Below are 13639 nucleotides of genomic sequence, written 5' to 3'. Positions count from 1 at the left end.
AATGAAACTAATTTCTTTATTGATGACGTCATTGTAGACTGATAACCAGAGTATGTCAATCAATGGGTTGTGTAGGTAAACACAACGTGGGTGAACTAAAGTAGGACTTTATTAATGCAGTGATGAGCTGACATTGGTCATCCAAGGTAAACTTTGGTTGCACCTATGTCATCACATGCTCACCTGGATTTTAACATCAACACAACCTGTGAAGATCCAGGGTAGAATTGGTCTTCAGCAAACACTGAGTGTGGCGTTAAACAACAAACCACCCCAACCAACCCAGTCTCCTGGTATGAGTGAATCAGTTTAGTTTTACACTGCAATATTCCAGCTATATGGTAGCGAACTGTAAATAATCGAGTCTGGACCAGACAACCCAGTGATCAACAGTATGAGCATCATGTGATGAGCATGCCATGATATCCTTGTTGCGTAGATAGATGTTCATGATGTCAATCACTTGATTGTCTGGTCCGTACTTGACTATATACAGATCAGCATCACATACTTGAAATATTGCTGAGAGCCACATAAAACAACAAACAAACGAAACATTAAGTCACCTCTTGCAACAAGCATTGGTTGCCGAGTACAGGGTATTGTTAACATTGACATCAAGAGGGTGGAAATACTGACAACTTGATTGATATTTTACATACCTCTTCATTTCATCAAATAAATGACTTGTCAGAACAAATATCTATGATCAGTCAAGACTATATATAATAGTCTGGAAATGTATCAGTCTATTACTGATATTTTATATTTTAATCAGCGTTTATCACTCAATGGTTTTCCTCATATATTTATCAGATCGATCTCAGTTTGTGCTCATCCAAAATATTAGATCTCAGACACGCAGCCTTTCATGGGGTGTTCCGCAAGGTTCTGTATTGGGACCGATGATATTCACTCTCTACACCAGCAGTCTTTGGGACCTTATTACTCGGCATAAAATCTTACATCATTGTTATGCTGATGATACTCAACTATTAAGAAAACTCAATGTTAATGATGCAAAATCACAAGTTGCAGAAGTTGAAGTGTGTGTAGGGAATGTGAAGACATGGATGACTCAAACTAAACGATAAAAAAACAGACATTTTCACTTGTTCACCAGTCAACACCAGTCAACTGAGTGTGAACTCACTTAAGATAGGCGAATCTCGGATCTCTGTTCGCCCAACAGTCAAAAACCTGGGTGTCCTGATCGACTCTACACTTTCCATGGAGCCACATGTCAGTAACGTATGTAAGATCTGTTATCACCACATGAGGAATATCTCCAGCATACGCCACCTATTAACAGCTGACGCAACACACCATCTTGTAAGATCTATGGTGTTGTCCTGCTTGGACTACTGCAACAGTTTGCTTGGGAACATGAACAAAGACCTGCTCTCCAGGTTGCAAATAGTCCAAATGCAGCTGCCAGATTGATCTGTAGAACCACCAAGCACAGCCACATCTCCCCAATCCTCATGCGTCTGCACTGGTTACCACTCCCAGCTAGGATAGAATACAAAATACTTAGCATGACGTATAGATGTCTTAACAATGCAGCTCCATCCTATATCTCTAGTCTTGTCAGAGAGTACGTTCCAACTAGGACTCTTAGATCAGCCAATCAGTCGCTGCTCATCATCCCAAATGCACATCTGAAGACATACGGACACCGACATTTTTCCTACTTGTCAGCTATCCTCTGGAACAATCTGCATGTGTCTCCCAAAGAATCCCCCCTCAATAGCCAGCTTCCAGTCTAACTTAAAAACTTTCCTGTTCAAGAAGCACTATGACATATAAGTGAACTCCTGTTGTAAATATGTATATATGTCAGCGCCATGAGCAACCACTTTGTGACTTGATATAGGGTGCTATATAAATGGACTTATTATTATTATTACTAATGTTTTAAACTTATAAGCAGAGCTTATTTCTGACATTTTAAATTTTCATCAGTGTCTATTACTAATATTTCAAATTTTCAACAGTGTCTATAACATAAATTTTAAATTTTCAACAGTGTCTATTACATAAATTTTAAATTTTCATCAGTGACTGTTCCTAATATTTTAAATTTTCATCAGTATCTATTACTAATATTTTAAAGTTTCATCAGCGGCTAATACCGACATTAAAACTTTCATCAACAATTACCATTTGGTCGAGGACAATTAATTTCAAAGTTTACATTTTTCTAATCTTCCAGTGAAGTAAACAGAACTCTTACATAAAACCTGTAACTAACCTTTCACTAAACAATGATGTCTGGCTGCAGCCTAGAATAGCTTTATGAAGCCCACTGCCCTTCGCCATCCTTCCCCCAACAATAGTGAACCAAACAATAGTCCTCATCCTGGAACACCACGGTGACCAAATTACCATTACCTGCGATCACAAGCGCTTGGTTATATATATACAGCACTAACTGTTGTGACCTATGAACATTGTGATATGCTCATGACAAGAAATAAGGGAACACAGAGACACAATGTTGCATAACGCTCATAGTTTTAATAGGTAGTTCTGAACATACAATCGGGGCAGTGGGGTAGCCTAATGGTTAAAGCGTTCGCTTGTCACGCTGAAGACCCGGGTTTGATTCCCCACATGGGTACAATGTGTGAAGCCGTGATATTGCTGGAATATTGCTAAGAGCGGCGTAAAACCATACTCACTCACTCACTTTAAATACAGTCAAAGACTTATGTGTTGACCTTTGATGTGTCGAACTTAAGTTGTCTTGAAGTGAAATAATGTTCTCTTCGTATGTATTCTCTAGCAGTGTGGAACTTTGGATAAATCGAAGTATTCACAAAGATCAGGTTTGACACAGATGTTTGACTATATATGTCGCTATGGATTGTAAATGTCCATCCTCCTACCGAGAGTTCCATGCGGCCAGCAAAGTATCTTAGCCTTTGACCAGAGAGATGTGAGAATTCGATGCATCTTGCTCAGTCCAATGAAGGAGTGCAAAGAGAGGAACAGCCAGGTGTGCAATGAGAGGAACAGCCAGGTGTGCAAAGAGAGGGACAGCCAGGTGTGCAAAGAGAGGAACAGCCAGGTGTGCAATGAGAGGAACAGCCAGGTGTGCAATGAGAGGAACAGCCAGGTGTGCAAAGAGAGGAACAGCCAGGTGTGCAATGAGAGGAACAGCCAGGTGTGCAATGAGAGGAACAGCCAGGTGTGCAATGAGAGGAACAGCCAGGTGTGCAAAGAGAGCAACAGCCAGGTGTGCAATGAGAGGAACAGCCAGGTGTGCAATGAGAGGAACAGCCAGGTGTGCAATGAGAGGAACAGCCAGGTGTGCAAAGAGAGGAACAGCCAGGTGTGCAATGAGAGGAACAGCCAGGTGTGCAATGAGAGGAACAGCCAGGTGTGCAAAGAGAGGGAAAGCCAGGTGTGCAAAGAGAGGAACAGCCAGGTGTGCAAAGAGAGGAACAGCCAGGTGTGCAATGAGAGGAACAGCCAGGTGTGCAATGAGAGGAACAGCCAGGTGTGCAAAGAGAGGAACAGCCAGGTGTGCAATGAGAGGAACAGCCAGGTGTGCAATGAGAGGAACAGCCAGGTGTGCAAAGAGAGGAACAGCCAGGTGTGCAATGAGAGGAACAGCCGAGGAACAGCCAGGTGTGCAATGAGAGGAACAGCCAGGTGTGCAATGAGAGGAACAGCCAGGTGTGCAAAGAGAGGAACAGCCAGGTGTGCAATGAGAGGAACAGCCAGGTGTGCAATGAGAGGAACAGCCAGGTGTGCGCAAAAGGATGGAGATGGCACAGCACAAGTAAATGAAACTTTGTCGGCACTTGTGCACGTGCTTCGCGTTCACCTGGCTGTTCCTCTCTGTGCACTCCTCCCTCGTAACAAATAGTGAACTGTGTCAAAATTTTAATGATAAGTTTGTTAAACAACTTTTTTATTTTCAGGACATAAATTCTGAAAAAAACTCACAAATTTGGTCTGATGTTTTGGTTATGATCAGCATTTCATTGAGTATTATTTGTTTATTAGTTTTCGAGTTAGATTGCACTTCATAAGTCCGCTTTTGAGCCAAACGGACTACAGTCGTGCAGTTCCACATGGTGTCAACGAAGCCCTACAGAGAGCAAACGATGCAGTAACTTTGATATGTAAATATGTATTGTCATAAACCTGACTGTCACAGTTGTAGAAGAATATTTATGCAAAAACATTAGGAAGATCACGCCGAAAAGCTTGCGTTAAGCCAGTCTCTTCTTATTTATGAATATGCGTGTTTGTTTACAAACAAGAGAAAAGTCCGGTCTTGTGATATGCAAATTAGCCAGTGGCAGTGATGTTATGCTACGTCATAACTGCGCTGGAGTGAGGTAAATATCCCATCCTGCTAGAGTATGAATACACACAATAAACCAAGTCACTGTCATGACAACCCCCTTCAGTTTAGAACCTCGTACAACAAACAGTTCAGTGATTACAGTGTATGAAATAATCCAAAAATCCAGCCAGACATCAGGCTGGTAACTTTAAAATGCTACCAGTCCAAAATGGATTTAACCAGACCAAATATGGTGAATTTTCTCAGATGTATGGAACATCTAAAAATGTTACCAGACCATCGGGCTGGTTAGCTGTAAATTTAGACCGTCCGTCAGAAATCTAGACCGTCTCAGGCGGTCGGATTGGCCTTATTCCATACACTGGTGATGATCTACTTGAGAGGCTATCGTCAAATACCAAGGGTACTGAAACTCACACTGTGGCAAAAACCAAAATTGACAATTGTTCTACTTTCAAACTTATCTTCAAGAAATTTCAGATTAATGGGATCAGCTGGTCAGGCTCACTGACTTGGTTGACAACATGTCATTGTATCCCAGCTTACACACCCATGTCTAACGTCAGGTTTCGTTGTACAAGAACATCTGGGAAGGAAGTAGGTATGCATAAGTATAGGCAAGAAGCTATCAATGGGCTGTCACTGGTCAAAGATTCAAAATAACAGGGTTGGTTGTCAAACCAGCAGTAAAAATCTTACAAATCTTGTATCCCTTATAGAACTGTCAATTTGGCGAAAAGTGAGTCATTGATCATGAGTGAGTATGGTTTTATGCCGCTTTTAGCAATATCGCAGCAATACCATGGCGGGTGACACCAGAACTGGGCTTCACACATTGTACCCATGAGGGGAATTAGAGGTGTTTGCAAGTACTTCGAACAACAAAACCACTATTTCTTCAAAGCATGAAGTCTAAATGTACCACCAAGTTCTTCTTGTCCAGTAGTTAGTCTAGTGGGGTGGGGCGGTGGGGTAGCCTAATGGCTAAAGCGTTGGCTCGTCATGCCGAAAACCCGGGTTCGAATCCCCACATGGCCACAATGTGTGAAGCCCATTTCTGGTGTCCCCCGGCGTGAGGTTGCAGGAATATTGCTAAAAGCGGCGTAAAACCAAACTCAGTAAGTCAGTCAGTCAGTCTAGGGGGGTAGTGTAGTGGTAAAGGTGTTTACTCGTCATGCCAAAGACACAGGTTTGAATTTCCACATAGGTACAATGTGTGGAGCCAATTTCTGGTGTCCTCTGAAGTGATATTGATGGAATATTGCATTATGCAGCATAAAGCTTTATTCAACTACTTATTCACTCACACACTCTTGTCCAAAAATAATACTTTAATACCTTTACCTTAATAATGGTTGGTTTGTTGTTTAATGCCAATGTTCCAGCTATATGGCGGTGGTCTGTAAATAATTGATTCTGGACCAGACAATCCAGTGATTAACAGCATGAGCATCAACTAGTCCACCAAGTCAATGAGCCTGACCACCTGATCCCATTAGTCGATTCTTGCAACAAGCATTGGTTATTGAAGACCAATTTTAACCTTGATCTTCACAGATCCTCAGAAAGGTACAAGTATACCAGTAACGGGCAATAAACAAAACACAACCTTTTTCTCCAATGACCCCAGAGATGACCTTGACCTTTGTGACCTGTGAAGATCCGGGGGTAGAATAGGTCTTCAGCAACCCATGCTTGCCACAAAAGGCGACTATGCTTGTCGTAAGAGGCGACTAACGGGATCGGGGGGTCAGCCTCGCTGACTTGGTTGACACATGTCATCGGTTCCCAATTGCGCAGATCGATGCTCATGCTGTTGATCACTGGATTGTCTGGTCCAGACTCGATTATTTAACAATAAAGTACCATTTCTCAGAAACAGAAAATCAGAGACCATGCATCACAAAATCATAAATGTTGACCTTGACCTTTGAATAACCTTGACACAAACCATTTTTTTAAGCACATTCAACCAGTGCTAGAGAAGATATATAGCAAGGTTGACATTAATTCAATGAAAACTACATGCTTGCTGAACAATCTAATTTCATTATGTAAACATGGACAATGGACAACATGGTATTTAAACATGAATTGGATTACAATCTATAACCTCGAACCAAAGGAAATAGACCAAGTTATGCACATTATAAGGATAGAATGTGCCAATATTTGACACAAAATTTATTCAAGTCCACAAGATGGCCATAACAATTAGGCAGCCTGAACAACAGACGGACAGTAGAAAATCCCTTCTTAAAGCCTTCATCAACCAGACTGAACCCTACACAAGAGATGAAAATAGAACATCTATATTTGTCTCTCTCCAATCTTTATTCATAAACAGCTGTCATGGTGAGGGTCTGTCATTCAAACATCTACTAATCAATTTCCCACTCAAAACAAGTGACCTTTAACCTCCTGCTGTCAAGGTTTAATGGAATTCGGCAACCCTTGACTGACCTACATAATGCACATGCACGTCAATGATCGGACCATGAATGCTTTCCTCGTCAGTGCTTTGATTAAAAATATTTTGGGTTAATTTGGAACAGAAGGAATATAAGCAATATAGGTATTTATCTCTATATATATTTGCTGAAAACAAATTTCATCTTTTTGAAGCATGAAAATAGAATAGGCATTCAGGGGTCTCAAAAGGATTTCATATTCATCATACATATGAATGTTTATGCTAGTTACATTTTCTGTGAGTGAGTGAGTGAGTGAGTGAGTGAGTGAGTGAGTGAGTGAGTGAGTGAGTGAGTGAGTGAGTGAGTGAGTGAGTGAGTGAGTGAGTGAGTGAGTGAGTGAGTGAGTGAGTGAGTGAGTGAGTGAGTGTTTTTTTTATTGCTGCTTTGAGCTTAAGTTCAGTTATATATATATGTGATGTTGAAACAATCATGGGGTATCTTGGATTTATTTGCCTATTGCTGCTTTGAACTGTACTTCAGCTTACATTATATCACTGTATGTAAGCCCAAAGTAGAGCAGGTGTCGGGCATGTACACTTTCTTGGAACACATGAACATATTTCTTTCTACCTGATAAACAAGGCAATTCTAAACAAGATTACCGTAGTTTTGCCAAAGGGGTTGTCTACAAAAGGGGTTGTCTAAAAAAAATATGACTGACTGAAAAAGGATAAGTAGGATATTTAGATTTTTTACCCCCAATGCTCCACCCCAACCCACAAATATTGAAAGAATAGGAAAATAAAACAATAACAATTGGCTACACAAATTTTATGCCCAAATAAGGAAAACCACTTATTTACACCCACACAAAACACAATTTTTGTTGCACAGAAGGACCATCAGGTCGATGATAACACATAATGGTTTCCTCACAACTAATGTCTCTATAACACTATCATCGAGCTATGTAAAAAATGTCAGTATATGTCTTTCCATTGAAAAATCATTGCAACAGATTGGATACCCTGGGAAGTCTTTTATCTCCTGGGAAGCCTCGAGTATCCTGTGGACGTATTTAGCCAGTTAATACTAATGACGTATAAAAGACCACTTTACTCACTCACAAATGTCAGCTGAGGTTCTCTCAACTACCCTCATTAAGAGTAGTTGTCAGGTAATCGCTACTTCACGATGCGCGACTGCTGTGAACAATTTTCTTGAAGATTTCATCATGTCTTCCTACTCCATAACTTCATCTCAGCAGTGACAATGTTCATCCCTTTTTCTGGATAATGAATCTATTACGAGCATATACGTTATTGCTAAAACTGGATTTCTGTGAGATTTCACAATGACATGCTTATACAGCGTTTTTCTCAGTCAGCAGAAATTCAGTGTCAACTAGCCTCTCCGTATACCATCACTGAATTTATTCACAGGCCTCCTTCTATACAGAGAAGAGCATCTGTGACCGAGCATGCAAAGGTGCCTCCATTTTCTGTGCAGACTTACATCCCCTTGACAAGCCGGAGTAAGCGAGGGAGTTGGGTTTTATACCAATTTTAGCAATATTCCAGCAATATCCGGGGAACACCAGAAATGTGCTTCACACAATGCATCCATGTTGGGAATCAAACCCAGGTCTTCGGTCTGACGAGCAATCGCATTAACCACTGGGCTACCCCATCGCCCCTTTGCAATGCTCACTGGTTTAAATCCAAGATAAAATCTTAGATCAAAACTCCTCTTAAACCTTAGGATTACAGGACTCTGGCACGAATGGAAGTGCAACCCAACAGTGAACAGTATTTGGACAAACTGTGTTTCCAGGTCTGAAGAATATGAAAGATAACATACGGGTACAGAGAACCACAATTAAAGGTAGCCTTTGTTTGGGACAACCCAATCATCTCAGCAAATAGCTCCAAAGGGAAAAAGATACCAGCTTTTAGGTTATTTTTCACATTCATCAGTATACCAAACAGGTTAATAACCTGGATGAAGAACTTCATGACAAGTGCATAACGTCAGAAAAATAATTCACCTATGACACCAGGTGTTGAACGATCCAAGACAAAAACAGTGTTTAAGGAGTCAAGGATGATTAAGCCTCTCTTTGAAATAAATATAAAAAAATGTGTCAAACCAAAATTCACGAAACCATTAGTTTAAGAATCATCACAGTTTAAAACTGAGAAACACATTTTCAAATTAAGTCCTGCTTGTGCTCTCAAACAAAACACAACCACCATTTTTTCCTCACTCAGGTTGATAACCTTGCATCATTCATCTCATTTCTTTTAGTTCAGCATCCAATAACTCAGCGATACTGTCAACTCGTCTCATCCAATCATGAACCCAAATCCTCTTCCATTTCCTTGAAATATCTGGAGCACTGGGAGACTGACCTTGACCTTGACCTTGATTTCAACAGGCTACCATAAATCATTGTATTAACCCTGGGTTTTATATTGGCAGGGCTTAAATCGAGACAAGGTTTCAGGATTTTTTTAGAGTGACATTTGCATAAGATTTAAAAGTTGCTTCAATTTTTGTTTTGGCTGTTCATGGAAATACTGTATATCAATTGTCCAGGTATGGGATAAATGAAATTACGTTTGATGTAATTCATTATTTTGACATTATGTTCCTGTGGGGTTTTTTCAGGTGAAAGATTCACTTGTCTTTGCATATATTTCTGATGGGCACCACAGGGGGCAGGATACGGTCACTTTTACACATACCCCTGGGTCCGATATCTTGAAACAAACTTAAGTCTGAGTTTTGTTTTAAGTCAGAGTTTTTACTCAAATTTGCGAAAATGCAGGAAAACGCATTTCACAGAATAACCTGAAATCAATATTAAACTCAAACTTAGTAGACAATTTGAGTTTGGTGGATAGACTACTTGAGTTATTTGGGGGGTTTTATTTAAAAAATGCAGTTGAGTTAAACATTCATCTGTTTCAAATTGTCAAACTCAGTTTGAAATTTGAGTAAAAAACTTTGAGAAATTGGGGCCTGGTATCACCACAGTAAGTATGTATTCCTAAGACATACTTATGATACAGTCAACTCAGCTTTCAGCAATGATCACTATGGAAAATGAGTAGATCAAGGATTATATTCAAGACATACATATACTACCCATCAAAAGTTTAGACTCACCAGTGTAAATGTAGCCACTTACTTCAGTCAACTGTGCTAAACTAGATTTTGCAAAATATTCCACACTGTTAAAAGTACTGTTTACACATGAACTGATGTGTTGTAAAACAAACTCGTAACGTTGAAAAGATTATTGTCATATGAGTTCAATAAATGATGAAACTCAGTGAAAATTGGCGAATTCTTTACAAAACTTTACACCAACACGCCGCTGTTCACATGTACGATATATGCACATACTTTTCAGCAATTTGATGCATGATCCTCAAGCAATTAATGTGCATAAGGTTTGCAGTTGGTTCCCTAAAGTTAGTGGAGAAATTAATCTTCGATGTAACAGTTATATATATAATATATAAGCAGTTCATGTACATCAGTTCATGTTAAGTGTGTCTAAACTTTTGATGGGTAGTATATATAAATATTTGTGTTTAGGTTCAACTGTCCACTTGTTCAAGGCAGACATAGTTTACTTGTGACCATGGCAAAAAAGATTCATCACTTATGTCTGAATCAGAAGATGTTAAATTGAAATTTATTCAAGCTTTTTATTCAAATTTTTGTATACATTTTCAGGACATCAGTTGATCAAGGATCTATTCAAGGCAGGTATTTATTTCAGTGTTTGCAGGCAGGCATGTTTTCTTTCGTTGCATTGGTTGACCTGCCATGTATTAAGGGAATGCATATTCAAGGATTTACGTTATTTTTGGTTCCATGGCAGCCAAGCAAAGTATAGCATTCCCTCAACTCATTGTCATTACAGGTTATCTGCGGCTTACAGATTCTCCGTGTCCCGGAGCCTCATACAGCCTCGGTAAAAATAGCCAAAGCTTCTTTCACATTTGATTCATGGCAAAGTTTGATTTCCTGAACTTTTGTTCTGTGAATGGTTGTAATATCCTGTCGGTGTGATAATTAATGAGCCTGGTTGTTGGCCCCAACAGACTTGTGTCCAATCCCTGCAAATACTCCAAATATTTGCTGGCGACCTGTGTGATGCCGCCATCAGTAATATTAGAATTAGGTCTGTAAATAATCAAGTGTGTACCAGACAATCAACTGATGGCTGTTACGAACTACGCCAACAAGGTATAACAACACAATATCAACCAGGTCACCAGTGAATGAGTGAGTGAGTTTAGTTTTAAGCCACTTTTAGCAATATTCCAGCAATAATATGGTTGGGAACACCAGAAATGTACCATGTGGGGAATCGAACCCGGGTCTTTAGCTTGAAGTGCAAAAGCTCTTACCACTAGGTCACCCCACATTACCAAGCTGGATCAGCTGATCTATCAGGTCATCTCTTCCAACCCACATAGGTTATTTGGGTTTGTTTTGTTTGCTATTTAACGCCAGACTCAACAATATTCCAGCTATATAGCAGTGGTCTGTAAATAATAGAGTCTGGACCAGACAATCCAGTGATCAACAGCATGAGCATCGATCTACACAAGAGTTATTAGGAGCCCAGAACCCCACAAGGTTGTATAATTGCATTATGACGCACTGCCCAATGTTTGTCTGTACATCGGTCTGTGGGTTGAGAGGTAGCCTAGTGGTTAAGTGTTCACTCATCATGCTAAAGACCTGGGTTTAATTCCCCATATGGGTACAATGTGTAAAGCCAATTTCTGGTTTCGCCACTGTTCTATTTCTGGAGTGTTGCGAAAAGCAGCATAAAACCATACTCACTACCTCCATCAGTCTGTAATTATCAACTCTGAGTTGGGTTCTTTTGCACCTTCTCTTATCCACACATGGTCAGTTGTTGTCATGAAAGTACAAGACATGACATCTTTGCATTCCAGGGAAATGGGAAGTATTGCTTTACAACCAACAAACAACATTCACACAACCTGGTGGAGCTAAACCTGCCCAGAGAGAACAGAACATAAATAAAGACGATGTAATAAACGACTAATTACTTTCTTACCTGCCCAAACAAGATGAAGTGCTTGTGCCTTCCTTGCAATGACCTTGACCCAGATATGACCTTGACATGCAACAACATCCACAATGAGGCTGTCACTTTTACCAGGGCAGGAGAATGGCTGCAGAATTTGTATGGTTCCAGGCACATTTTCCGCTGCATGCACAATGGCAGCGTAGTGGCTGAGGTTGCTGCTCTTCAGGTGACTTTCTTGAACAGCGCTGTTTCTGCGGAGAAGCTGGAACAGAACAAACCCCTTCAGCAACGTCATTTAAGCGAGTGTGCAGTTGATGAGAATTCTCACAAATGGTATTGAATACTGTGGAATTAGAGACATATATTTATGTAAGAAGTATTTATTATTCTGCATTTAAATTTCATACTTGTAAGCCTTCATCCTCACCACAATCATCATCATCATCATCATCATAACTACCACCACCATCATCATCATCATCGCTACCAACACCAACACAATCATCTTAATTACCATCATCATCACAATCATCATCTTTTTATCTTCATAAAAATTTTAACATTTATTTTTTTTTTGTACACAGGGTAAGTCTGGACAAAACATGTTTGTCTGAATGATGGAGAGCAGTTTTGTATTTCATGTAAAGAATAACCATTTTCTAAAAATTCACTCTGGTAAGCCCAGAAAACTGTTGTATGACAGGAAGTTCCTGCTGGTATTTTTGCCATTTTTCGTTCACCAGATTGTGAGTTTTGTCAGAACTGCATCGAAGTTTAAATTAAATATTGTCAGTGACATGTTTGATAGATTAGATAGCATTTAATTTGAATTGAGGGACCCCAAAACATGATCTATAGCTCCATGAATAACGCCCAGATCTATGGTCTTAGAGGTCTTTGGAACAGGCTTCAAGAATAAGTATCAACAGCTTCTTGTAATGTATCCGAAGATAACTGATAGCTTACTGGATCACGGTCGAGGAGAAACGACTGATCTGGATATAAAGATTTATAGCTCTGTCTGTTAGGTGTCAGGTACAAGAATGTAGGGCAACATTTGGAAAGGTCCTGGAATATAGATTTATCTCAGATTAAGGATTGTCAGCTCCCTGGAACAAGGTCTGAGTGTAAGGATCTATTGTCCCTGTAAATAGCTATAGCTTTCTGGAACAAGGTTCTACATATACCACAGGGACATTCATATTGACAGTCATCATGGCCTGTCTTTCAATCCAATGGGATGAACATTTCAAATGGAATATTTTCATGACCAATAGGAAGCACTGCCATAGAATCTTGGCCATTTATTAGACATTTTTAGAATTTGTTTGGCCCACTCTTTTGACATTGTTAATTGAGAACTTTTTCAAAATATTTAAAAGTTTAGTCTGTGATGGAAGTTGCCATTTTGAAACCAGTGCCACAAACTTGATAATTCAGCTTTTTTACTGATTTTGGCCTAGTCTGCTTCCTATTATTCAGGAGCAGTGGGTTAGCCCAGTGGTTAAAGCAATTGCTCGCCACTTAGAAGACCTGGGTTCCATTCCCCACATGGGTACATTGTGTAAAGCCTTTTCTGGTGTCACCTGCAATGATGTTGCTGGAATATTGCTGTGTGCAGCATAAACCCCAACTCACTCATTCCTTCCTATTATTCACTGCATTGGTTGGTTAAACATCATTGCATGTGACCTGTAATTCAATCTGCTCTGATCTTATGAAATCAACGCTAAGATCTGATTTTAATAAAACTTGGTAGTGGAGCTCTTAGCACATCCAACATGGAGGTTATGGTGTTTTCGAAATCTGTAGGACAAA

General features: G+C 39.9%; 1 protein-coding gene and 1 long non-coding RNA gene across 3 annotated transcripts in view; one reads left to right on the top strand and one right to left on the bottom strand.

Moving 5' to 3' along the window:
- The window catches only part of LOC124278213 (UPF0415 protein C7orf25 homolog), a 235119-nt gene that overhangs the window by 92094 nt on the left and 129386 nt on the right, over positions 1-13639 (bottom strand). For both annotated transcript variants that reach the window (XM_046713942.1, XM_046713943.1), the window contains exon 3: positions 11849-12083. In XM_046713942.1, the coding sequence (XP_046569898.1) occupies positions 11849-12083 (235 nt within the window). The remainder of the gene's footprint in view (positions 1-11848; positions 12084-13639) is intronic.
- On the top strand, positions 4588-13114 carry LOC124278219. Its single transcript, XR_006899025.1, has 3 exons — positions 4588-4688; positions 11144-11149; positions 13103-13114. It is a non-coding gene; the product is annotated as an uncharacterized LOC124278219 (long non-coding RNA).

This window comes from Haliotis rubra, unplaced genomic scaffold (assembly GCF_003918875.1).
Source record: "Haliotis rubra isolate DU_JTF1 unplaced genomic scaffold, ASM391887v1 Scf233, whole genome shotgun sequence".
In the NCBI taxonomy this organism is placed as follows: Eukaryota; Metazoa; Mollusca; class Gastropoda; order Lepetellida; family Haliotidae; genus Haliotis; species Haliotis rubra.
This window is presented reverse-complemented; position numbering and strand designations above follow the sequence as displayed.